We start from the raw sequence: 27,822 nt of genomic DNA, 5'->3' as shown, positions 1-27,822 counted from the left end.
TCTATGAATAGCAGTTAATGGTAAATTATAAACCTTTTATACTACAAATTTGTAAAAAAGGTTAAATCTAAGTAAAATACATACCAAATAAAAGAATGGAGAAGGAAATATAACAATGAAATATAAAGAGAAGTCTATATTCACACAAATAATACAACTAAGTAGCTAATACCATAAAGTAAATATAAGAGTAACATGTTAAAATATTGCAATTTAATAATAAAACCAATATAGGTAACCAAATACTTAGTGACAACTCAAAATATATGAAAAGTTTGACCCCATATATAAAATAAAAAAACTGTTAAATTTTGAAAAACAACAAAACAAAAGTAACCTTTTTTTTTTTTTGCAAACACTATAAATGTTTGGATAACTTATAGTAGTGCAAAAAACTCATTTTGTTGGTTCTTTGGTGGTATCTAATCTGTCTTTAAACCTTAGATGCTATCGAATGCATTTGTAAGTACTATAGTTAAAATTCACTCATATACTCAACACAACCCAACTTAATTCAGTCTTTTCCTAAATAAATAGGGTTGGCTGCATGAATCATTTTTCTCCTATCAGTTGTGTTTTGAAAGTCATTCTTACTTTTGTGTCTCTTTTATGTCTAATGGTTCCTTTTCTAAACTTATGTTGATTTGGTTCTTTTCGGTGGTTGTACTAAATTGCTATTTTATTTGGGATACTCGGAACAAGGTCTCTCGAGAATTAGTAAAACCTGATCCCCACCTTGCAAGTCTTTCTTTGGTTGTGTAATTTGAACATTCACCATCTCTCGTCTGATACTCTGGATTTTAGTTTCTCTCAATCTGTATTAATCTCATTTTATCCTCTTATGACTATTGCATATTAGTCTGCGCAGGAGTTGCTAACCAAGCTTTAGTATTCTCGGCCTAGACTTTTTGCATTTTGTTTCAAGGAAAAATTATGTTGATAGCTACAGATTTTTATATTTTGAGGAACAAGGCGGATGTGGAGATAGCTGGTATTTTTGCAGGACTCAATCAAGCTTTTAATTGCCATTTGCCAATAGTTGAGATTTGGATATCGAACAAGGACGTCCCGCGAAAGCTTCTGAATCCTTCTAAGGAATATTGACCATCACATTTACTGGCTGCCTCTCTTCACCACTTACGTAACCATCATTTTGTATCCAGAATCCATCTGTAGATTTCTATATATGAAAAACTGCGGCTCTAGATATTTTAAGTTTTTTTTTGAATTTGTTTTAAAAACGAGGAATTTCATTTCAAATGCTCTTTACTCCCTTCACACACACCCCGTGCAAAAAAAAGTAGGGACGTCTTGTGTTATGTTACAATTGCCACCTATGAAGGGTACCACTATCATCATATTCCTTAACAACATAGATATTCTTCATTGTTATGTACAATTAGAAGATTGATAAATAGTAAATAAAATTCAAAATAATTTTTATAAACAAGAGTTTATTTCCCCTTAAACCAACGGAGTCTATGGCATTGTTTGTCCAAATTGTAAGAAAAGAATTGTAGTACTTTGGTTGTAAATATTTTTTTGTATTTGTTTGATATTTATCATTTGTTTGACTACACATAATAAAGAAGCATATTAGAGAATGACAGAGTGAGGAAAATAATTTAGCTATATGATAATGCTAGTATTCTCACTGGGTAATAATTATCATTAACCAAGACACATCCACTTTTTTCTACAAAACATATTTAGAAATTCAACATGGAACTCATTCTTCTAGAAGATTGTATTGTATATCAACAAAATGATTTCTAGCCTTTTAAATGAGTACAAATTTTTTCCTTATAAGCAATTCCTATGAAATATTTTTTTCCATTGAAATAAATGAAAGCAAAGGGAGTTTAATTGAAAGAAGGAAAAAGAGAGTTTACAATGTTTCAAATGAGGTAAAAAGCAACAACAAGAAGTGTACTTCATGTTAGTTAAGAAACCATTTGAGGAATATCTTATCTCTATTGAAAACACAACCTACTTACCAATTATTTATCATCAAATGCATTTTTAACTGTCCCAATATTTTTTTATTTTTTAAAATACACTTCATCATATTAGAAAATAATAAACTTACCAAAAAACATGAGAGTATTTAATTTATTTATTTTTTTAAATTTCTCTACCAATAAGGAGTTAAGTAGTGCCAAAATAAGTTAATTTATACCCACCATTTAATAAATAAGTCGAGTATTTTTCTAATAATAGAAGATTCCAAAAAAAGAGGATTAAGGGATTTAATTGACTATATTTCCTTAAGAGAATAAATTAATTCTAAAAATAAGCTAAAATTAATATCAAATCAATAGAAGTTAGATATATTTTTCCATTGAAATTGGAGATTAAAAAAAAAATCAAGGGATCTAATTAGCTATATTTCCTCTATGGAAGAAACAACTAATACAAGAAAAGAAGCTAACTAATACCATCATCCAAGGCATCGACTAATAGAGTATAATAGCCACCAGTCAAGTAGTCAAAAGTATTTCACCTTTTTAGCTCTATTTGGTAGCAAGGGAGATGAAGGTAAGGGAAACAAAATTAAAATATGGCAAAAGACAACCTAGTCTAGCAAAACTATGGGGTATCTCTAATTCGAGATTAAGTTTTAAGCATTTTACTTGTCTTTTTAGCTCTACTTGATATAGAAGGGTGATGAAGGGAAGAGAAACAAAATTAAAATTTGGAAAAAGACAGTCTAGTCTAGCAAAACTAGGGGTATCTCTAATTCAAGACAAAGTTTTGTCACATGTAAAGGATATGGATATCCAGAAAATGGTTTAGAATTTTTTTTTTTTTTTGGGTGGGAAAATGGTTTAGATTGATGGCATGACAAGTTTTATACTCAGATTCATACATAATCCTACTATGCATTAACGGATTTTCTTGTATTTTTTTTCTTCATATATTTCTTACTTAAGGGTTTAAATTTTCAATGGATTTTCAAAGCTTTATTTTGTCACTTGATTAACACATGTCGATTGAAACTTGACACGTGAATTGGAAACATCAGGGTGTACTTATCTCTAAATTCCAGTACTCCTCAATCCGTGACTGGTTGCATAACAACTTAATAACTTTCTAACGTAATTAAAGGTTATTTTACTTCTTGTTCTGATTTTTGGATTTGGTGTATAAAAATTCCATTTGAAGAATTTAGTTACAATATTTGCTAAGATCTTATCTCAATCGCGTAATCATGATTACAAAAGTTTCTATATTCATTTTTAAATTAAGAGAATATTTTTTATCTGGTCTAGCAAAAAAATATTAGCCTGAAGTTAGCAACCCCTCTGTCTCTCTCCTCCCATCTATGAAATAACCTCTCTACCCCCCCTCCCCCTATGAGGCATTGGCTTGGATGCGATATTCGATTTCACTAGGGGATGAATGGTCTTCTCGTGCACAAAAGCATTGATTTATGTGTAGGTGTAGGAACCATGCTAACCACGAGACTGATTAGCTTTCTTTTTCCCTTAAATTAATTTATCTTCCTCTCAGTTCTCTTTGCTAATCATCCGGGTTGAATAATTCAATTGTGGTTCAGTCTAGCTCCCAAATAGACTTGGTCAATATGAGGATCAACTTCAAAACATACTCAAATGATGAGTTGACCAATCTGACCATCCAGCCTTGTCCAATTTTGAAGACAATGCTACTCACTATATCATCATGAAGTCCAGGCTTACAGTGTGCCCAGGTTCACATTCATCATAGGTCATTGAAGCCATGCCTAACTTGTATGGCTCCGGATGAATCTATTCATAGGTTCACAATCAGCCCCAATTATTGGTCCAATACCAAACCAATCCATGTTTTGCCCTCCATACCTTCACATGCCTTGTAGTTATATAAAAGTAATGTTTCATGGGACACCAATCAATGAAGCTGCATATAGGATAGCTATTTCAGACGATTACGGTGGCCATCCTAACCATTAAAGTAGAAAAATCCCTTCTGGATGATAGGATCATTAGATCATATTTGATTAAACTTTTGGGTTATTATCCCTCCCTAATATATATTACCAATGGGAATAGATGGGGAGACAACCCCTTTCACTATCGATGCCTAGGACCTCATTCTGTCAATTATTGTATTTCATTCTCCTAAATGCCTCTTATAAAAGCCTAACAGTGAGGCTTGAATTATTGAATCACTTCCATGCTTGCAAAGAAGCAAACCATTGACCAATGAGATGAGCTCAAGATTCATAAGGCACAAGAAACCATCTATGTCCAATAGATGGCACGTGGGCAACAAATTACACTTCAATAAGATGGGCTCCCGGTGAATTAAGAGTTTGCCTGGATCAAGATCCAGCAGTTGAGCTGTGCTACACACATCTCGGCACACACATAGGGAAGTGTGCAGCACAACCCACCAGCTAGATGCACCCTGGGCGTGCTAGGCTCCCTGGAGACCAGTTACAATCGATGTGTTATGCCTCACATTCATTATAGAGAACAATGAGACTTTGGATGTGCTCTAATGTTATTCTCACAGTCTTCTACTAAGTAAGGGTTTTGATACTGTCATTAGACGGAAAGACAAAATGGGACAATGGGTGTGCTACAGTGATAACAGAGAAGTTCTCTAACTCTTGATTGATTATATTTAGGGTTTCAGAAATACACTAATGGAAATCTATTAAAATATTCAGAATTTGGGGGCTTCTCATTTATGGCACCAATATTTATTTGTTAGAGTTTTAAAAATAGTGGATGGATTAGAAGTTAGGACACATGATACACCCTATGTTCTTTGCAAATATGTTTTTTTTTTTGGGTAAAACCAAACAAATATGAGAGGTTTTAACTAAAACAGATTTCTTCTACTGCAAAAATAAGGTTAAAAATGCAGTGAAAACTTCCAAGTTTCTCTAAAAAGAAAAAATGGAATGCTGAAAATACAAGGGTGTGGTAAGGGCATATGATTGATTTGAATCTCAACATTTTTTACCAAATCTAAACCACTTCACAGACATCCACAAGGTTAACATTGCCCCCCATCAATTTCCACAAACATGGCAAGACTAGTTGTCACTAGGAAAAACATTATAAACCGGTCTAGAAAAACTAGCCTTTATGTAAACAATAGAGCACATAAAATGTCAGCCATTAGCATTGGAGCACATCCCCATTAGGTGAAGCCTCAACAAGAGAATGCTTTGCCACTGATTTGATTTACGCACAGATAAAATCCTGGAAATCACCAATTGTTTTCCAAGAAGAACTATGTGCGACCAAATAACAATAAAACATATATATAAGGGAGAAAGTCATAACATCCAAAAATATCATAAAATTAATTAGAAAGTTGTTGCAGATAAAAGAAGCAAGCATAGGGAGGAATTGTAATTCACCTCCCCATGCTCCACTTGGCTCCACAAGCTACAAGAGGGTGGCCAACAACCAATAGACAACCATTGCCAGTAAATATTAGCCTGAAGGTTTATGCCAAATATTACCCCAAAAACTAGAACACTCCTCTCTCACACACACACAGGAGCACACAGGGAGAAGGAGATTCAGGTAGACCAAACTGAGTTGCTGATAAACATTCAACAGAAAAATCATAATAGAAATCCACCTATAATATTAAACACCATTCAAGATCTCTGACAAAATAACTTCACTTGTATCTAAAATTGATAGTTAAACAAACTAGATGTTCTTTTAGACTCATAACAAACAAAAAGAAATCTCAAGAAAATAAATATCTCAAGATTCTAAATCCCATCAACCGTCCATAATGACCAGACAAAAACTGAACACCAAGAAGGAACTGCTAACCTAGTATCCACCTTTGAGGTCATTAACAACATCATAGGGGATAGGGGTCACAGTCTCCAAAGTGGCACCTTCCACCATGAAACCTGGTTTAGGGCCTTCTGGCTGTCTCTTGGTACTAATCACCTCACCTCGGGCTTTAGCCTCTGCCTTCAGTTGGTCGTTCTTTATCTTGCGTTGTCGAATTTCCTCATTGCACCTCGAAGGCAGGACATGCTCCACACGCACATGAATTCGTTTCTTGAGTATTTTGTTTCGCACCTGAACCATTAACATTAATGTCAAAATATTTGCCAAGAAAGGTAAACTATATATAACTTAGAACCTTCCTTTCCCCAAAAATAAGAAAAAATATGAAAAGACATCAATTCTAATCACTGTAACACAAAACCAATACATAAACCATATTTAATAATAGGCAAAGGACTGATCTCTTATAACGTCAAACTCCAAAAATTCGAATTAGATAAAGTCTGGAACTCCTTTACAAGGGTAATTAGGAATTGAAGATGCAAAAGAGTTGTTAAATTGTGCATGGTGTCATAAATGAGAACCTTTCTTCAGCTTCATATAAATTAAAAACCAGAATGCATCCAAAAATAAAATTTAACAAGTATTACATACAACTTCCTCTCCATTATCCGTTGTGAGCAAAGTGTCTGTACTGTAGAGGATGACACAGGATACAGCCAGCCAAATCATCCAAAAAAGATAAATCCATTGGCAACCATTTATGTAAAGGACCATTAAGAAGTGATTAGATTGGGACTGACTTGTGAAACTAATGGAATTTGAAACCATCTTTGTAACAACCGTCACTTACCATTGCACTAGGTGCACTGATTTTCGGTCAGATCCTATTCCTAATGGCAGAATATTACTACCTCAAAAAGGACATTGAATATAAAACAGATAAATTAAAAATCTGTCAACGAATATACCAGTACATCATGCAGTGACAAAGTAAATGCAGATCAGAGGACACTTCAGTAAGAGAAAAATACTTCCAGCGTATTGTACACTAAAATACAAGGGGGGGGGGGGGGAGAGAACTCATTGTGTCCAAAACACCACATTAGCGTGTAATATGGACGACCCATCACGGAATAATGAGCTTAACAACCACATAGAATTTTCCCAATGAAGAATCAAATACCACAAACCAAATTGAAACGCTCAGTAAACCAAAATGACTCTGCACCGAATTAAACAACAAGGTTACTAGACCTAATAAAAAGATTCCACACAACCCATAATGCAATGACTATACTTTCAAGTGCAGCATAGGTAGTTGTACTAATTAATCTTGGAAGGCCATGCGTTGAAGATTATTCCTCTCATTATAAAAATTATCATTTCCTTTGTATTTGTAGCTATTGAATACTGCGTCTATAAACTGCTTGTCATCATAAAAGTTCTAAACAATATTAAAGGATACTAATCAATGTTTATTCTTTCTTTGTGAAATCGCTTTCTATAGATCCTACAGCATAGCAAGTAGTAGAAAATTATTCCTTTATAAATCAAAATGCAACAGTGATTCCATTAAACTGAACCTAAACAGCTATTTCTTCAACAACAAATGTGAAAATTACGAATCAAAAACAGATTCAGATTCAAACATCATAAGAATCCATTTTCTACAATACAGAAACAGAGAAATACACGATGGGAGAAGACGATAAGGTAGAAGAGGAGAGATACCTGCTTGTTGACTTCGACACCGATGGCTCGTTTGGTGACATTCCAAACCTTACCGGTACGGCCATGATAAAACTTGTGCGGCATACCCTTGTGAATGGCTCCGTTAACCTTGATATCAACGAAGTCTCCGACTCGGAATGTCCTCAGGTAAGTCGTCAATGGAATGTAACCCTTCTTCCTAAACGGACGAGCGAACAGATCTCTCGTTCGTGATCTAACACCATGGCCGGCCGGCATGTTGTCCTTCTCACTTCACTTCTCAGCAGGCACAACTGGAAATCAGAGAAGAAAACTTCTCTAGGTTTCTCTTCTAATAGCAAACCCTAGAATCCTTTCCTTTCTTTATAGTTGATTTCCTCGGTGATGGTTGTTAAAGTTACGCTTATGAGTGAGATCCACCGTTCAATGGTACGATCACAATCAGTCACGGGATTAGGGTTGACCGCCTATACTTAGACCGGGCTTGCTTGATTTTGGTTTTGGGATGCCCGGTCCAGTTGGCCGTTCTCACACGCTTGTGATGATGCATCACACGTAAGATCAATGATATTGGCAGGAGTAGACCACCTTGAGCGTCGGCACGAGTTTCAGCCAGAGCAGCCGAGATTGAGAAATGGTTTGAGGAATCGGTATTGAATCGGTGGAGATCGATATCGATGCTTGATCGATTCGTATAAGTCAATCGGTATTGAACAAGGGTAAGAATGTAGAAAGTCTAAATTTTTTTTGAAGAATGTAGAGGTAAATATGTCCGATCCAGTCCGATACCGATATTGATTATTACTAAAACCTTGAATTGAAACAAATCGAAAATCACCATTCAGTGTCCAATCCGATTCAACTCCTGACCGGATACGATACACTAGATTGCATTTTTGAAGGCAAAGAAGTTTGGTAGTAGGGATGTAACAGATGGAATATGAATCGTTTCTTGATCAGATACAGATACCCTTAAACGGATGTGAATCAAATCTAGATTTTCGATTATCCGTTTACATCTTGACATGTGAAACCAAACCTTCCTCTCTCAGCAGCTACAATTCACTCTTAGCTCATGTCTCACAGTCGTCTTAGCTCTTTCCCTCATTCTCTAGCACCCGACGAATCTTCAAAAATCCTCTAGATCATTAGCTACTTAATTTTAATTATTAGATTGATATCTATTCGAATATGATAGATTATGTTCTGGATTATTGAATGCCTTATTTATTTTTCATTCCGATTTCCAAGGGTTTGGTTGTTTTAATCAATTTTGGAATTTCCATTAAAAAAAAATTTTGGAAATGTTTGCCTTCTCTTTTCGATTTTCAATTTCGAAGGTTTTGGCCGCATTTTTTTAATCTATTTTCTTTATAGCTTACTTTGAATTCTAAATTCTAATTTTAAGTTGAATTTAGATATAAAGAGACATCTATTCATACTATGGATGGAGTTTTCAATTTCAAGTACACTAGAGGACGACCTTCGGTGTAATGCTAAGGTGTTCTATTGTGATCTTGTGATTGCAAGTTCGAGTCGGGAAACAATCTCTCCTTTAAAACAGAGGTAAGGTTATGTACCTAACTACTTTCTCTAACTTCGGCACTAGGCTACTGAGTTCGCTCTCTTGTTGGCAAGGTTTTAGAAATGAGGAATCAAGAACAGGAACGGTCTCCATCTATTCTGATTCTTTTCAGCCTGTAATCAGCAAAACTCGGCCAAATTCGAAGGAGTAAAATAAGGCTTATTGGAATAAAACCTGATCGATTCTGAGTCGAATCAGCCGATTCCTATTCGAGCATTGTTGATGTCCGGTTAACCAATGATTATACCAACCCCTTGGGGCAAAATGAAATAGCACAAGAATACAGGAAGTTTTCAAAAATGCCAACTTGACTAAATTTTGTGTGTTTGAGGCACTTCTTATCAAGTAACCCTGATTCAAAACACATCTTCACCAACTAACAACTACCAACAAAACCTCACTGAGACTCTTGACCATTGTACATTTGAGGTTCAGGAGTATTATGAAAAAGGTAAAGGCTTGGCAGTGTAACCCACACCCTCTCATATGGTTTTGTAAATTTGCATTAACAAAAACATTCAGAAGCAAGAATCATTAAGAATCAAATAATATATATGTCCTTACAACTGCAACAAATTATGTGATTGAAGATCGGAAAGAAAACTATTGCTTCGAACTTAAGAAAAAGTTCAGATTGGAAATATACACAGCTATTTACCTAAGAAAAAAAATGACAGCTAACTCAGATATTCACAAATCGAACATCGTTCTGCCCAAATGCAGTTCCACACCCAGGGCACTTCCTATGGCGGATCCCTAGATTCCGTTGGATGCATGGATTGCAGAACAGGTGGTAGCACTTTGTAATTACAACCTGCAAGTCAACAAACCAAGTCCATCACCAACATTCATCCAGGGTACGAGTATAAAACCACTCACTTTACTTATATCCATGCATTCATGGTATCCATACAAGCATGAACTAAAGTATTCTCTTTGGTTTTAAGTAGTGCGACGGTTAATCTTAATGGTGCTCAGAAATCAGAAGGTTTCATGCAGTTGTTCTGACAAGAAAAGCTACACATCTTACCTCTTTAGGCCGGTCAAAACATACACCACACTTCAGTATTGCCTTGCACTCCTTGATCTCATCATGGAGTTTCTGTATTGCAGCCTCCCCACTTTCAGAACTCATCTCCACCACCTTGTTGTTCAGCTCCTTGAGCTCTTCTTCAAGTCTCGTCTTCTCGGCTCTGGATCAGAAAGCACTCATTCAAATTTTAGAAATACACTTGAGCTAAACATTGACAACCAGGCTAATGCAAACTGAGGCACCTGTCCTGTCCCACACAACCATTCGAGAAGTGGACCACCTTTAACATCATCAATGCTAACTTAGTGCCATTACAGGTCCACCTGGTCTACATGCAATCTTCTAGATGGGATACATGAAACCAAAAAAAAAAAAAAAAAAAACTAACCTTTCACTCTCCAATTCTAATTGGATTTCCACCGCCTTTCGCTGGTTATGCTCAAATTCCTTTTCCGAAGAAGAAACAGCAGCCTTCAACCATTTCAACTCTTTCTCAGCATCTGCCAATTCCCATTTTGCACTCTCGATGTTGATGGTAAGGTGTCTGTTTTCCAGAGAAGCTGTTCCTGCTTCAGTCAGATATGCTTTTATCTGCAAGAACAAATTATGGTTGGACAGAGAGGTGAACTTTTTTTTTTTTTTTGGGGAGGGGGGAGCAGTGATTTAAAATCAGGCCGATTCTGATCCAACCTGAATCAAAATCAACCGGGACCAATCCGGGTTTTAAAACCTTCGGGGAGTTGGAGGGGCATGATTTTAGAGTAAGAAAAACCTACCTGTTCTTCACTGTTGGAAATCTTTAGTTTTAAGGATTCTAATGCTGCATTAACTTGCTGGAGCTGCTTTGCTAACATCTGCTTCTCAGAAAGCAGAAAGCTCTGTGCCTGCTTTGTTTTCACACTCTCAGATACTAGCTGCAGTCCATAATCCAATATAATCAGAAAAGATCAACTACACATCAGTGCATCAGAGCAAACAAGCATTACAAAAACAAACATGAAGCTTGAAGCTGATGAATAAACAGGATTGAGCTAGCAAAGCAGCTAGCTACAATGCAGACCTTGATATTGTAATCGTCTCTGTCAGTAACCTGTTGCAACAAATGTTGGTTCTGTGTCTGCATATCTTCATATGCTTGACCAATGGTCTGAAGAAAAGAGAAAGAAAACAATACCAAATGAAATTTTAAGAATGCTGGGCAGTCAAAAGTGTTGCATAATGATTAATGACAGGAACAGTATGGGAAAAGAATCAAACAGGACACCTCAATTTCAGAAATATAAGCCTCAGCTTCTCCATCCTTGATTTTTACTGCCTCTGAAAGCTCCAAAACATCCCTGCAAATTGGAGAACCAAAATGAATGCCAGTGCAGTAAAGAACTTATCAATACCACAAACCAGATACAAAAAAAAAAGCAAAAACAGATCTGATGTTGTCTTGTGTTGCCTGAATCTGTTCGGAGATACTCACAGGACTTCACACGAATACACATCCAATCCCTACTAATTGAGCACTGGTTCAAACAACATGCACAATTTTTGTTGAATTTTGAGGCATTAAATGGATTATTTCTGTAACTTTCTTCGGAAATGTTTTGAGTGAGCAAAAGCCTAGATTATTCGGGTGTGGCTCTTCCACCTTTCACTTCGGAATTTCAGTCAATTTAATTGAATGGAGAAAAGGACTCCTGGAAAGTGCTTTATGAGGCCTTAAATAAAGCAGAATTTAAATGTGGAGAGAAAGGACACAAGGCAGTGAATAGCCTTAAAAAGTCAATTGCCCCCTTGCTGTCTTAAAAAGAAAAGCGGATTTTGAGGTAAAAAAATAATCTAATTAGAGTGATTTTCTGCAGGTTTAAAGCTTATTAGTTACATTGTGAACAAGAAAAACATCTTGTAAGACATATCTGTACCAAGAAAGTAATTACCAATTTATGGATAGGGTGTCAGTCTTTAATAGCATTGCTACTTTAGAAAGTTTAATTTGGTTAGCAATTTTATTCCGAGGCTGTTTCTTAATTGATATTTTTATTACTTTGGGAGGGGTCAGCACTTATGAGAGTTGCAAAATTGTAATTAAAATCATGTTAGGAGTCCTGAGTCCTCGTTTTATTAGGAACTAAGAAACTCAGAATTATCAAAGTAGGAATAGTAAGGACTCAGGAGTCTGTAAGTATATGCTGTGGGAGCCATTGTAATTCAGGGTTTCTGATTATAGAAGAAAAATTATTTGTTTTTAGCAGAAGGTTTTTGGCTACAGTCAAGATTTTTGTGCTGCTTTGTGTTACTTTAAGCAGCTGAATACTTTCTTGGTACTGATTCTTGAATATTAAAGCATTCTTGCAAACCTTAAATTCAAAAGGGTTACATCCTTGTCCCATAACCTGCAGGATTACATAGGTACTCACAATTGTCCAACGTTACAGATTTACAGCAATTTACAGCAATCCAGCAGATTGCTAATAGGAATATGATCTCCCTGATTTAAGGAATACACACGTATAGATAGAAGGTCATTTAAAAGGTTCAATATAATAACAAACATGAGAGAAACAATAATCAGATATGCTCACACGTCCATGTAGTTTCCAATTCACAATTTCTTTGTTTTTTAAATTCTAATTAGCAGGAGAAGAAACAACAAAAACCATTCAAATGAAAAGGATAAAATCTCTCACCTCTCAGAAGCATCTAATTTGCCCCTCAAATCAGTTATTTCAGCTTCAGCAGCAGCAAGTCTTTGTTGGCAAGCTGCCTCAGCTTCATTGGCAGCTTTAACTCGTAATTCTAGACTATGCTCTTCCAGAGCATTTCGCAAGACTTCAGCCTGTACATGAGCTCTACGTTCTGATTCTTTGATTTCCATCACATCTCTGGATCACAATAGGGAGTCAATTATAAATATAAAAAGAGATACCCTTGTGCAGAGAAACCCACAATAGTCAACCAGTATGCTTTGCTGTACACAGTAGCCCAAATCAAAAATAAATCAATGGATTTGAAAAGGCCACCTCTATCTAGATGTACGGGCTTTCTATATGGTTTCAAATCATAATTTTCATGGCATCTGGGCGACCCAAGACATTGGAGGGGTCCTGGGCACAAGGCGACACTTACAAGGTGCATAGGTGCCCACCTAGGAGACCAAGGCGAATAGATGCCTAACTTTTGCCTAGGCGACACCTTGACAATTATGTTTCAGATATCTTCTCCAGATATATTGATGGTCCAACAAAGAGAACTATTTCTTTTTAAATGAAAGGCTCATTCATTGATGGCACATATTTAGTTTACGACATGGATAAAGTGCTTCAGCCATGAAAGCATCACTACCACATTTCAAAAAAAAATGAGGACAACACAAAAAAGACACAATACACGGAATTAGTGTCTAAAGCTAAGTGTTTGAGTTAGATTGGGATACTTAATAGCTTTTGAGTGTTCTGTTTTGAGTATTTTTACTTCAAGTCAGTATATGAGAGTAATTAAGAGTCCTTTTATGAGTTAGTTTAGGAATTTTAGAAGGATATATATATATATAACCCCATCAATCGGAGATGTTTTGAGCAAAGAAATTTAAGCTTTTTTTCAAGAGTTTGGTGCTGTTGAACTGTGCAAACAAGATGGGAGTCCCAGTCTCCCAGCTCTGATCTCCATCCTCCTAGTTTTTTTTCTCCTCTAAGAACAGGTGTGGTCTTTTCTCTCTCTTCTTCTCTCTTGATATCTAATTCGAGTTCTGATTCAAACCTAATATTTCCAATCGAATTCTGAAATCCAATTGCAACTAAACGTCTTCAAATCTAAGATTTTTTCTTTAATCTGTTTTCTGTTTGTGATTTCTGGTTCTGATTTCTTGACTGAATAGCTGCTTAACAACTTTAACTGAATTTTGTTTTAGATCCCTAATCTGTCCATCAAACTCTGCAGCTTTCCAATTTTCCAACTCTCAATTAGATAACCCCATATCTTCGAATCTGTCCATCAAATTTAGATAATCTTTTGCAAACCTGTTATACTGACTGATTAGAGCAATCTGTCAGAATTTTATGCATATCAAATTTGTTTTGATCGATGTTCCAGTCGCAAGCAAATCTTCCACTGGAATTCCCTGGTTCGGGATTACCACTGCATTAGTGTGCCTAGAATATGTTTAGTTAGCAAAGTACCTGTTGTCAAAACACTCCTGTCCGTGCATTTTCAAGAAGATTTCCAGTTCCCCTTTTTCCTTCTGCAATTTCTCAATCTGCAAGGAAGTAAATATAAGCTTATTTCAAGGTAGTTTGATGTAGATCGAAGCATGAAGAAGAGAAGGACCAAAATAGAAGTCACAAGAAGTTACTGTTCAAATGAACAGTACCTGAGTTACCGTTCATGTGAACAGTGTTATGGGCCCAGCTTAGATTTTGTGTGCTTCTATTTTTCAATATTCTAGAAGCCTTGGACAGCAAGACACTCAAGGATCGATGGGACAGCTTCTAGAAGAATTTGTTTCCTTTTTTGTTATTTCAGTCCTTATTAGTCTTAGCTAAATTTGAGTTTCTATTTTAGTTGCTTAGCTGAGTTAGCATTTCTATTATAGTTACCTTCTAATTTTGTTTCTTAACAAAGTTCAATTACTTGTAACTCAAGTCTCAGCTCTTCTAGAGACTTTCTATTTTTATTGTTTCTATTTTGGGCTCAACCTTTGAGTCTATATAATGACATGGCCCTTAGAAGCCTTCCACACAATATAATGAATGAAGTTATGTTGCTGTTTTGCAATGCATTGCCGATGAGATACCCAGGCTGAGATAGCCAACCCCTCCTATCCCTATTCCCTATCTTCCTTCCCTACCCAATCTCCCTTCTCCTCCTTGTCTCTATTTTGTTTCCTTCGTCTGCAACTAAGTAACTGACCCATTACTGAAGCTGTTAGTCTCTTCTGGAAATCACCACATAGCTGCACGCCTACTGGAGTTTGATCACTGATCTGTGGGCACCAATCACACCTTGCGGTTGAGTTAGTTTCTAATTTCCTGGGTTTTCTCTGCAAATAAGGAGACCCTGCTGCTGCAATTCTGGGGATCATACCACCCTTCAAAGAGGTCCACTCAATCTGAGTTTGAGCCAGGTTTGACTTCAGATCAGCAAGCTACAGTATCCCTTTGATCTGTGCTATCGGCTGGTCTGTTCTGAAGGTTACTGCTGCTGCAACTTGAAGGAGCCATATCTCAACAACTGCTGCTTGGACAGCCCAGATTTGAGGGTTATCCTTGCACCATAAGAGCTACCTTCGATCCTAATTTGGTCCTCTTTCGCTGGCTGGTTTGGTCTATATTCACTAAGCTTCTATTTTCATATTCTAATTTCTAATTCTGAGACCCTGTGTTATCTCAGCCAATCCTCATAATTTGGACCTGAAATTTTCAGTGTTTATTCACCCTATGGAGGCCTAATCTCAATATGAATATAAGTCCCATTTGAGTTTTCTAGCTGCTATTTCTGGTTGAGTCGATTTTCTGATTGTTATCGTCTATACAGACCTGTGGCAGTGCTGAATAGACTGCTGGTTTTTTACCTATCGTGTTTGGAATATAAGGCCATATTGTGGGCTATTGTTGAGGGTTAGGAAACCTATTTATTCTACTGTTTCAGACCTGAGTTCCAGATTGAATCATTGTTTCAAATCTGAAACCAGTACCTATGTTATTTGTGATCCTAACTGGGGTTCGATAGTTCCTATCTAGCTTTATATTATAGTGATCTCTGAAATTTTATCAAAAAAGGCTGAATTTCAATCCTGTTCTAAGGCAAATGTATACAATTCATGGTTAAAAAAAGAAAACAAAAGATAAGCTATAACCAAGGTAGGAAGAAATGATGGCAATCATAATTCGAAAAATGAAACAACTAGTTTGAAAAAGCTGCATGGTTGTTTTTCATATCCCCTGCCATCTGTTGCTTTACCCCATAAGGGTCAGGTTATCACAAGTCAAAAAAATAGATACACAACTTAGATGAGAGATAACAATGAACATACCAATACTTTAAGGGATTTTATCTTTGCAGCTTGTTCAGTGCATCTATCTGCTAGGCTCTTCATTTCATTCATCTGAAAAAAAGAGGCTATATTACATCCAGATAAGAGAAGTGCAATAGAAAACAACGATAACATAATAGATGTATTCAAGACCATCAATTCATCACAAGCATTAACACCTTTACATCCCACATAACATGTCCAAGCATCCAGATTGTGTTGAAAAAATTGCTCCTTGGATTAATTATCATTGTTAATACTTACATGAAAACATTCTCTCCCAACAAAGTGCACACACACACACACACATTAAGCTTCGTTTTCCCCTCCCTATTAAGAAATTTCTTTCTTTCAAGTTGAATGATGAACTATTATGCTAGGAATATGTAACTCAAGTCACTATAGATCAGAGACCAATAAGAGAAAAATCAAACTCATAAGGGTGAAGAGGGGGATAATGACTAGTTAAACAAATAATGATCTAGCAATTTGAATAAACATAGCAAAAACTATTTCAGAAACATAAATGACAGAAAATGCACTATCATTAATTAAAATGAAGCACATGAAGAATTTGACTAACAGAAATGGATCCAATTTGATTGTTAGGATGTCATTACAGATGCAATGCATCATTACTCTGGGTATGCATATGAGTGTCTGTTTGACATTTGACACAACACTGCACACCAATCGATATCTTTATCACCAAGTTTAACTCATGTAACAATTTTTTCTTTAGATGAATAATCATCATACTGCATTTTACTTTCAAGATCAAAATATAATGACAAAAAGAAATTCAACCAAAGGGGCTGCCAAAGACCATAAAGGCATAGAGATCAGGCAAAACCTTTCTACTTAATAAAGCTTTGAGAGAATGGGCTTCTTCACGTAAAGAGATGGCTTCGCAAGCTGTCTCCTTGCATCGATTCAACTGTGCTTCCATCATCCCCATTTCCTTAGATAAAGCGGAAGCCATTACATGGAACTCTGCTTTAATGTCCTTTCTACCTGAAGCAGTTAGCAGGCTTAGACAACCGATAATCACAAGAGTGATATGGCACAAGCCTAGTATTAAATTTCAAAAAAGAATCTGGCTTTCACCTGAATCCTGCTCAGCTTCTTCCAATTTAATTTCAAGGTCGTTTCTTTCAATCACACACTTTTGCAGCTGAAGTTCTAACTCTTCAACGCAAACCCCACCTGTGCCAATAGCACTTGTTGCAGTCTCTGCTGACTCTGCCTTTGCGTTCAGTTCCTTTTCCTTTCGCAGAACATTAGTCCTGTCAACCTGAAGTTAAACTTTTAAAAGAAGCAATCACAAACCAACACAGCAGTCTAAGCACATGCAAATGTGTGCAGAAAATATACCTGCAGCGAATCTGTTAACCCTTTGTACCGCTCCAGTTCAGTGTTCCAATGTTGGAGACAATCACTCAGTATAGAGTAAGGTCTAGATGAGATTACAAATTTGTCATCCTTCAGCTCATCCTACAATATGTAAGCAGTCAACATGTCACAATTCAGATCAAGACTACCATAGTAAGCGAGTTGAATCAACAAATTGAGCTTGAAGCCAACCTGAATAGCTTGCATTTGCTTGGACAAGTTTAGATTATCTTCTTGTGCCTCCTGAAGCTCAGACAGACGGCTTGCTGCTAGTATCTGTGTGATTGGTGCAACAATGCCAATCAATCAGAAGTAAGTTTCCCATCTTTTATTAAAGAAAAAAAACAAAAAAACAGAGGGGGACCAAGTGCTGGGGGAGGGGGAATAAAGCTTTGCACAAGAAGGACAAGTTCCACACGGCAGTTCTCAAGACGGTTTCCTACTAGACAGGCCCCTAGCAGGAGCAGAATACCTTAGCTTCCTCAATGGAATCCTTCATCTCACGCAACCGCATGGTCCTGTCCATGGGCTTTTCAGGTGACATCCTCCCATTTACGGCATTCTGAACCGGAACATGCACTACAGATGTGCCACCCTTCTGCATTTTCAGATTAACTAATTTTCTCCTACTCTCCTCTAGTTCTGTCATGCTTTCCTCCAGCTCACCTGTCAACATAAAGGAAAGGCAGACCAGCTCAAATAGACAACAAAGATGTAATATGCCCTTAGTGAGCATACTGTGATTACCTATCAGCCAGTGTGCTATCCCAACTGTGCAAGTTAACATGTCTCTATTTTCCAAAAGAATTAAAACTAAATATTGCTGCATAATTGAATACATCTATACAACAAATACATGAATATACAATCCAAAGATGAATAAGTGGAATTGTTTCTCAAGACCTGCAAGGCGTTTTATCTCAGATTGATCCATAGAAAGGTTGTGCACGTAAGTTTGGATCTCAAGCGCATATTCTCTATGCTTCGAGTGAAGAATATCAATCACCTTTCGTAGATTGTCAGCTTCCTCACTCATTAATTCATCAATCTTATGCTGTTGGATGATAGCATCTGAAAGATCCAAACATGAGAAGATAATTTATCACCAAAAAAATTCCTGGTACAATTTTAAAATCACAACTCTGCCAATAAAATTAGGGTAGTAAATAAAAACAACAAATTATCAACCGGTAGATCCCCGCACCAAGATCCTTTCTGACCTTCAGCAGAGAGCTTTCCATGAAAATTTGATGCAATTCTATCTGTTTTATCTCTTTGAGCATCAATAGTATCCTCTAAGTATTTCATCAAATTCAAAGTAGAGGAATGGCGAGCAGCAAGAGCTTCTTCAACATAGTTGGTAGCTTCCTTAGCTCCATTCCTATCGACAGGATCAGCTTCTAGAAGTCTACAGAGAAACATCTCCTCCCAGGGACAGGAGGGGATTGAACCTAGAGCAAAAGAAATTGAGAAAATAAGTTAATATCTATGCTTCGAAAGAACTATGAGCTGACTTCCACACATTTTATCAACAGATCAACAACAGTTTAGAGAGGGGGAAAAAACCTTGAGAGCGATCAGCTTGATCCAGAACTTGCAAGCCATTACCATCACCCCCAGCTCGTACTCCAAGCAGAATCAAATCGTCAACCAACTACAATTGGGGAAGGAAATTAATTAATAAAGATCTAATAAGGAAAGGGAGGGGGGGGGACAAAAAGAGGAGAACTACGGTGGGTGCATGTATCAACAATACTTCCAAAATTGACCTTTTTTTTATTTCTTGGTTGAACTTGATTCCATAGTTTGCTGGGAAAAAGGCTTAGTTGAGTAGAATTGAGTTTACCTGATCCCAGAGTCTGTTCACTGTAATTAAAGTGTCATCATAAGAAGTCTGCTTGTCTTTCAATTCTTTGAAACTTCCTTCCAGAACATGAAATTCATGTTTCTGGGCATCCAGCTGCTGAACAAGCTTTTGATTCTGATACTGGAGAACTGCTGCATCAACCTACAAATGCAGATGAAAGATTGAATTTTTATTTCTTATTTGATGGTATTATGCAATATGTTACCAAGAGAAAAGTCAAGAGCATTACAGAGACCTCCCAGCTATGGCAATAGCTTCAATCTATTCATCCAAGTCAGGCAGTTTGCATGTTAACCATCTAGATCCTAGTTCAACCAGGAGTTTGGATTAATGGAGGCCAACAATCAAGTCAACCAGACAACCAGTTGAGGAGTACAGTTCCCTGAAGGACCCGTCTAACAACCCATCACATCCCGATCTTGGAACATTTGCTATTACAAGTAAAAACATGCAGCCCTAGATGGACCACAGTGGTGGAATAACTCGCATAAGGCTCTAACGTTGATGATGACCATTGTGCCTGCACTGTGTGTACAACTGTACATAACTTCAATGATCCAAGTTTGCAGGGAAGGGAGTAATGTGAACAACTATAACCAATACCCCCTATTAGTTTGGGTGTCAGTGGCTCTCATCCACATAAGAGAGAGGACCAGATATGCCCAGAGGGCTTGTCAACAGAGTAGTTTTTTCCACAATAGCAAGGGTTCTTTTTTTTTTTTTTCATGATGCCTGCAGCATGCCCACAGCAATTCCACTGATCAAATTTGGCAGTGAAGGGTGTGTATAAACAGGAAAATTTAGGGGAATCACTAATATCCTTTTGTTAGTTTGGATGTTTCTAACTTCTAAAAAAACAATAGGGAGTGGACTAGACAGAAGCACAGCTATTCAAAAGTTGCAAATGTTATAATATTCCCTCCAAATTTTCAATTTGCTTTCTTCAATATGGAAGATAAACTGACACTTCTTTATTTTGTGCATGTCATTCCTCACCAACAGAATGCTATGGTTCTTCAAAAGGGTAAAGCATATGCACTATTAATCTGACAAAAATAACTGCTAACAAGGGTTTCCTGTGGGAGAAGCCCAATAAAACATCTTCAAGGTAACTTTTGAACCCTATCAGGAATATAAGGACCTATCTCTTATACTAACATCTAATTCGAAATTTGTCACGTTTAATTGGAAATTTAAGGACAGAAAATGAAATTCACCACTTTTGACAATTAAGTCTGAGATAAATGCAGTGGCCTCTTACAATATGTGTCGGGGATTAGGGTTTCCAAATCAGTAATACTTCTTCCATAACTAAGTTTCCTCATTTCTTCCATTGTTTATGAACATATCCTATGAGTTCAGTATCATTGTTTACTGACTTATACCCAAATCCAATACCATATTAACCGAGGAATGGAACAGAATCGAGAAGATCAATCATGTATACAGAGAATCAAAAATTAAACTGGCCAGAATAATCAAATAATTAGCAGATATGATAGCCAATAGATAATTGCCAAAAAGAAGTTCTAATCAAAGAGTTAAGAAGAAAGGGTGAGAGCTTACAGTCCTGTTCTCGGGCGAAGAAGGTGTGTTCCTGGCCATGGCGGAAGACACAGAGTTAAGATGACGCTTCTTTTTATCAGGCTCATCGGCCTCGGGATTCTCCATTAAAAGCCTCCAAAACAAACGCAAATGCCACCCATTAAAGGTGGAAACTTGAAGGTCCGAAGAACCCTAATTTTCCGAGGCAGAAGAAGAACCCTGCCATGCTAAATTTACAGTTGTCTAGTTGCTTGATCTCCAAAGCCATCGCTGTGACGAGCTCCGTGCTTCCCCAAAAGCTTATGCCATCTGGAAGTGGAAGTGAGTTCTGGAGAAAGAGCGTTGGAAAGCAAACAAAAATGAAACAAGAAAGCAGGGAAAAACTTATATACTACATGGGCCAACCGCCAAGCAACAACCGTACGCTATCGTCGTATTACATGAACTCTAATGACGTAATCACACACTATAATGAACCGGGTTGTCATGGGTGATATGGGGAACAAATCGGGTTGAATCCGGACAAGCTTCCCGAAGGGAATTGGGATCTTCTCCAATGAGTGTCCAATGAGAATGAGACATCTAACGGCTGGGTTGCTTGGAACACATCTTGGTGTGTGCCCAATCAACGTGCCAAGGCAGTCCAACCATTGGATGCTCATTGGGCGATGCCTTCATTGAAAAGGATCTGGATACATGATAAGTTACGAGAAAATCATTTGAAATGACATGATCAGATGCCCTAACATGCATGAATGATTTGATTTATATCGAAAGAACAAAAAGAGCCAAACGTAGACCTAAAATGATCTTAGGAGACATATTGAGGAAAGACATGCATAGCTATCAAGTATGACCTCGAATTGAACTAATTGGAGGGTAAGGATCCATGTAGCCTATCCCATTCAGTTCGATAAGGCCAAGTTGTTTGTTTGTTTGCTTATTTAATTCTAAATCATGACATCATGCTGATTTGGAGTTATTTTGCATAAAATTACTTAGGAAAATTACATGATTAGCCACTTTTGGGTTTTCATTTACAAAACTGTCCACCCTATGTTTGAATTAATAAAAATAGACAAAAACAAGTTAAGGTTTACAAAACTGGACAAAATAGTGTCTCTCCCTCCCACACTTACTTTTTTAGACATTTTAACCCCTATCATTGCCTTCTCGCCTAGGCATTCTCCGTTCCCTGCAACCCTACCCTTGTCCCAGCCACTGCCATTCTCTGCTACCCCAAGTAACAGAGAAAAAAAAAATCTTTTTTTCAGAGGGGAACTACCGAGGAAGGAAGGAGAGTCACTGTTTTGTCTAGTTTTGTAAAACTAAACTTGTTTTTGTCTATTTTTGTTAACTCAAACATAGGGTGGACAGTTTTGTAAATGAAAACCCAAAATTAGCTAATCATGTAATTTTCCCAAATTACTTTTGCATGCATATTTTGCATTTAAGATTAAATTTGACATGTAAGAGTAGAATAAAAGTTTGCAGATTAAATTTTTAAAAGAAATTTCAAGATTTATGTATGAGTTTCTTGAGCATTTTTAAAATAACTTTCTTTAATATTTTATTGTTAGGACTAACTAGGTGATGTCTACATGTGGGTGACCCCATTTAATTGGGATAAGGCTGAGTTGTTGTTATTGTTAAGGTGATGTTTACTTAGTTTCACATACATTTAGAGTTTCATATGTGTATATAAGGGTGTTAAACGGTTTGATTTTTGTTAAACCATTTTATTAAAATGTCTCAATTTTGAAACTATAACCAAACCATTTATTAAACGGTTCGTTTCGATTTTGATAAACAATTATTGCCTGATTTTGGCACATTTATGTACATCTAAGAACGTTCAATGGTCCAATTCGATTTCAACCATTTAATTAAACGGTTTCAATTTTAAAACCTTGAACCGGTTATTAAATGGTTTCACGGTTTCAATTTAAATGCTTTTGAACACTGATTTTCATACATATTTAATGCTGTATTTTAATGTTTTGTGGCTTATGGTTTGGTAAGGTTAACATTTCGTGGAATTTGCATAAAATAGATGGCCAATGTTCTTTGTACCTGGGGCACAGGCTGCGCCCAGACACATGAGGGTGGGCAAAATGACCACTCTTCCCCCTTGAATGGCAAATCCATGTGTCTGGGAGCGCAGGCTGTGCTGTAGCGCAGAGATCATTAGCCCAAAATAGATATTTTTTGCATTTTAGGACCATCAATATAATGGTATTTTGGTAATTTTGTTTCACTTGTTAAAATTTGGAGTTTCGATGTCTTTGCTTCTGATTTGACTAGGTTACTGTTGTCTTACGTCGGATTTGTTAGGTTTATATTCGCTTTTGCTTTCAAAGATCATTTTTCATTGACAGATTAGAATTGTTGTGTCATATTCGTCTCTGGCCTTGATTCTGATAATTACCTAAAAAAAAGCCTTGATTCTGATCCTTTTTTCTTCCTTTCTTTGGTTTGCTATAGTATACTTATCTTAATTTTCTTTAATATTTTATTTGAAAAAAAAAAAACGCTGTCTAATAGTGTGGTTCCCACATCTTGACACAAGAACATGCAAAATTACCATCCGATCCCAAGTGAAATAAAAAATCTCGTCCCAAGTGAAATAAAAAATCTCGTCCATGTTGATACCTTTATGCGTTTTCATTGGTCTCCGCACTGGTGTAGGAGCTACGTGACTAGGTATCGATCTCTTGCTCAAATAGAATCGACTATATTTTTATGGGTCTTAAATTCTAATCTAGATGACAGACTCTTTTTTAATAAACCAAATTTTTTTGAAAACATGGGTTAGGGGTTTTCTTCCTACAACCCTCATTCCTCACCAGAAAAGTCGATTAACCTTTTGGGATTGGTGTATGGTTTGTGTGATTATATTTTCATAAAAAAAAAGAAGAAAGGGTGTGCGGGTTTAGTCCCATATCGGGTGTGCGTTGTGTATATCCGCCATTCTACGGTCCTAAAAGTCGATTAACCTTTTGGGATTGGTGTGTGGTTTGTGTGATTACACTTTCATAAAATAAAAAAAAACCTTCTTATCATATTGGGCGTTGTGTATATCCGCCATTCTACGGTCCTAAAAGTCGATTAACCTTTTGGAATTGGTGTGTGGTTTGTGTGATTACACTTTCATTAAAAAAAAAAACATTCTTATCATATTGGCCCAATTGCACCCCTAAAACTCTCTTTATTCAAAAATCAAGAATCAAGCTCCAAAGCAGTGCCTAGAGAAGTGAGCTGGACACCCTTAAACCTGGTTACAAGTTTAATTAAAAAGCAAATCAAGTAGATAACTTTACAATTTGGTGGCTTTAATACATTTGTAATCAAAATAACTCCCCAGAATCGCATGTATTTTAAACACACTGAATCAGATTGTAACTGGCTCTTCAAAACCTGCCCCACCCCTCCTCACGTTTTATATGTACATCCAACAACACCACCAACAAACCAGAAAAAAGAAAAAAAATTCAAACCTTCTTCCCTTTACTATGTGCATCTTTCTCCCATAGGTCTGTACCCATCACTTATCATGTTTTTAATTAAACAAGATTAATTAAAGTGACACATACCTAATCAAATCACCCCTTTTCCTAAGCAGCTGAACCAGTCATCTTCTTCTTCTTCTTCTACCTTTCCATTTCCAAAGCAGTCCTGTCCTTTCCCATAGGGAAGAAACTCTTGGACTCCTCAAAGTTACTGTTGTTCCTCTTCTGAGACTCCAAGTCCTCTGACCCATCTTCATCTACCTTCTCCAGAGGCCAATACTCCACTTTCTCTGGATAATTTCTAAGCAGACCCAAGTAGAAAACCATGGCAAACACCACAAACATGGCAAAGAACCAGCTGAACTGAAGATTCACAAGTGATTTAGCTCTATGGAGGGACTCATCAGTCTTGCATCTCACCACCAAGTGACCTTCTTCCAAATTCAAGAAACACCCTTTTGGGATTAACCCAGGAGTCCAGAGCATGAACCCCATGAACACAAACCAAACACCTTGGAAGCAAATACTGAGAGACCTGATGAAACTCACTAAAAAGCTCTTGGGGTGGGTGATACCCATAAGGGTTGTAAACAGAGACACCAAAATGATGACTTGCAGAAGCAAATGGTACTGACCCTCTATACCTATGTGATCTGCCGAGTGGAGGTGGAAGAGGAGGAACTGTTGGGTGAAGGCATAAGCTCCAAGCAATTGCAGGAACTCGTAATGGGCTTTTGGTTTAATTCGATCGAGCAAGATTGCAAAGGCTGAGTAGATGAAGAAGGACAAGGAGATGGTAGCATGCTCGAAGTTGTGGAGATGGTTTGATGGTATGGTGCCATCATCATCAAATGGTTGGTGTTTCTGAGGGCCTATGACAAGCTCCATGGCTATGGATGCCCAACTGCCCACCATGATCAAGTAGAGCTCCAAGTACCTTATTTTTGAGGATGGGAACCATGGAGAAGCAGAGTATGAGTTTGGGTTGAGGGCATAGAGCTTTGTGTGATTGAAGAGATGCCATAGCCCGATCAGAAGGAACCCAAAACCTGGAGCTACATGGCCTACCAAGGTACCCATTTGGGTTTGTTTTGTGAAAAGACCAGAACAGAGCAAAGGGCAGAGAGAGAGAGAGAGAGAAGACAAGGATGGGGAAGGAAAGGAGGAGGCTGAGGGGTCTTATGAAGGGATTGAGGTGTGGAAATTCATAGGATTCTTAACACTCCAGATGCTTCGATGAGGCATTTCAAATTTGAAGTTTGTAAGTGTCAAAGCCAACTGTGAGGTTGGATCCTTGGTCAGTTGGTGGCTTGGAGATTATAAGATTAGCTAAGGTTGACCATTAACAGAAGCCCTGAGAAACAGAAATGCTGTGATACTGGGTTTTCTAGAAATAAGAGGACGTATTGAATATGAGGACCTACTTTATTTGAAATTACTGAAATACCCTTCTGTTCATTTCCTTTTATTATCCCATTCACAATTACAAATATCTGTGGGTGGTGTGATTAACTTCTTGGGCCCTTGTTCTGTAGTTGTGCCTTTTGGGCTAATTACTGTCAGCCAATTATCCTTCCACAAAAGGAATTTATGGACCTGTACCACATGACCCAGCACCTAATTGAAATTATGAATGGTCGTGTAGCGTCTACACAAGCATGGGGGCCAATGAGCGGATGTGCAGGGGAATCTGCCTGAATGGGATTTTCATTGAGTATTGAATGATAGTTTCACACGGTCCTGTGTGTGGGTGCATGAACCACGCGACTAGTTAGCATTCTTTTCCCTTTTTTTCTCTCAAAGGTTTAACCAAAATGAGAACCTCTGACCCCAACCAGTACATTAATACGGCTGGGTTATTGGGCCAAGTATGCCCATCCTTGACATCTGTTTGAGACCAGTTCAGGTTGCCCAATTGCCCATTACAACCCATGTGTATGGTATCCAGTCACCAATTTTGAACAGCCTAATCGTGTTAATTTGGATAATTGATAGTATGATATTTCCGTGAGCCAAGCCCAGATGGTTAAATGTCATTGGAGAGGATTTGGATTCCCGTGAGCCTACCGCTTGCCATTTCTACGTGTATAGTGCCCACATCCCATGGATGGTGTGAGATCGACTCAGATGATTAAATGTCGTTGAAAAGGATCTGGATTCTTGTGAGCCTGACATTTGCCATTTCTACGTGTATAGTCCACCAAATTGTGTTCATGTGAACAATTAGCTAATGTTTTTTGTAATCATTATCTAATATGATTGTAACATGCACACAAACTTGCACCAAATGGTTTACTAATAATAAAAAAAAAATAACGATTTTTTTTCAAAAGATGATAGACCATAAAGTTAAGATAACAATCTCTACTGGAAATGTTCCATATTCAAGGGGTTATATTACCATCCGATTTTCGGTATTGTGACGAAGCTTGGCACATCAGTTAAAATGATGGATACTGGGTACAAAAGGTACCTTTATAGTCCTTATGGATGAGTTTGCTTGCCTTGTGAATTGTGACTTAGTTAAAATCTTGGTAGTCATGTCATTACGTAACAGATTCGACCGTACACATGGATGAGTTTGCTTGACTTGTGAGTTGTGACTTAAAATATTGGTAATCATTACCCAACAGATTCTAAGGTACACACATGCATCAAATGAAGCTTTTTGTTTTTGGTAAAATACCAAATGAAGTTTACCCATGAGGGAAAAAAAAAAAAAATAATGCTTATTTTCTAAAATATGATAGACTATACGGTTAAGATAAGACCTTCAACTAAAAGTGTTCCCTATCCAAGGAGTGTATTACCATTCAATGGTCGGTTTATTATGACCAAGCTTGGCACATGAGTGAAAATGATGAATAGTAGGAACATAGAGTCCCATTATGTTCCTTATGGATGAGTTTGCTTACCTTGTGAGTTGTGGCTCAATATCTTTCATATAGCCTTAGTAAAAGAAGTTTCTTATGGATGTATTATCTACACGACCATTCAATTTTGATCTCAACCCATTTTTCATATAAAAATATAAGCCTTTGAAAATGGTTGGTGAAAGAACAGTGTCAGGCTGCATAACATACGCTTGCGCCTCTCTATATTTGTCTCACTCCTTCAATAGGAAGCAAATACATCATTTCATAGGAGGTAGGAGAGAGATAGACATAAAGAGATGCTAGTGTATGCTACACAATTGGACAGATAACTCAATCTCATATATATATTTTTTTTGAGTAAAATCCCATATATACTTGAAAGCTTAGAATATGACAAGCATTTAGTAGAGATGTAACAGCAAATTGTCATGGCTAACCCATGAGGTGATTTTTTATGCTCCACCATTCCCATATGTCAGAGGAGAGGATTGTTAGGGAAAAATTGAACT

At 37.1% G+C, this 27,822-nt stretch overlaps 3 protein-coding genes across 4 annotated transcripts; all 3 read right to left on the bottom strand.

Annotated features, from left to right (window-relative positions):
* Window positions 1–5,620: 5,620 nt before the first annotated feature.
* LOC122644099 (60S ribosomal protein L21-1-like) lies at window positions 5,621–7,828 on the bottom strand. Its single transcript, XM_043837698.1, has 2 exons — window positions 7,509–7,828; window positions 5,621–6,065 (listed from the first exon to the last, which is right to left on the bottom strand). Exons 1-2 carry the CDS (start codon window positions 7,743–7,745, stop codon window positions 5,808–5,810), a joined length of 495 nt encoding a protein of 164 aa, XP_043693633.1. The 5' UTR covers window positions 7,746–7,828; the 3' UTR covers window positions 5,621–5,807.
* Window positions 7,829–9,589: 1,761 nt separating this feature from the next.
* LOC122643922 (E3 ubiquitin-protein ligase BRE1-like 2) lies at window positions 9,590–21,282 on the bottom strand. 2 transcript variants are annotated; one of them, XM_043837498.1, is made up of 19 exons: window positions 20,950–21,282; window positions 19,363–19,524; window positions 19,083–19,170; window positions 18,737–18,967; window positions 18,420–18,587; window positions 17,989–18,182; window positions 17,709–17,792; window positions 17,499–17,618; window positions 17,232–17,418; window positions 16,978–17,138; window positions 16,125–16,196; window positions 14,272–14,348; window positions 12,784–12,978; window positions 11,370–11,442; window positions 11,166–11,252; window positions 10,882–11,019; window positions 10,494–10,696; window positions 10,103–10,265; window positions 9,590–9,886 (listed from the first exon to the last, which is right to left on the bottom strand). In XM_043837498.1, the coding sequence occupies exons 1-19, from the start codon at window positions 21,052–21,054 to the stop codon at window positions 9,755–9,757; spliced, it is 2,640 nt and encodes an 879-aa protein (XP_043693433.1). In that variant the 5' UTR covers window positions 21,055–21,282; the 3' UTR covers window positions 9,590–9,754. The 2 variants fall into 2 exon arrangements, with proteins under 2 accessions (XP_043693433.1, XP_043693434.1); XM_043837499.1 differs by having other exon boundaries at window positions 17,232–17,385.
* Window positions 21,283–24,481: 3,199 nt separating this feature from the next.
* Window positions 24,482–25,578, bottom strand: LOC122642832 (transmembrane protein 45B-like). Its single transcript, XM_043836436.1, has one exon. It carries the CDS (start codon window positions 25,515–25,517, stop codon window positions 24,579–24,581), a length of 939 nt encoding a protein of 312 aa, XP_043692371.1. The 5' UTR covers window positions 25,518–25,578; the 3' UTR covers window positions 24,482–24,578.
* Between the last annotated feature and the right edge of the window lie 2,244 nt (window positions 25,579–27,822).

This window comes from Telopea speciosissima, chromosome 10 (assembly GCF_018873765.1).
Source record: "Telopea speciosissima isolate NSW1024214 ecotype Mountain lineage chromosome 10, Tspe_v1, whole genome shotgun sequence".
In the NCBI taxonomy this organism is placed as follows: Eukaryota; Viridiplantae; Streptophyta; class Magnoliopsida; order Proteales; family Proteaceae; genus Telopea; species Telopea speciosissima.
This window is presented reverse-complemented; position numbering and strand designations above follow the sequence as displayed.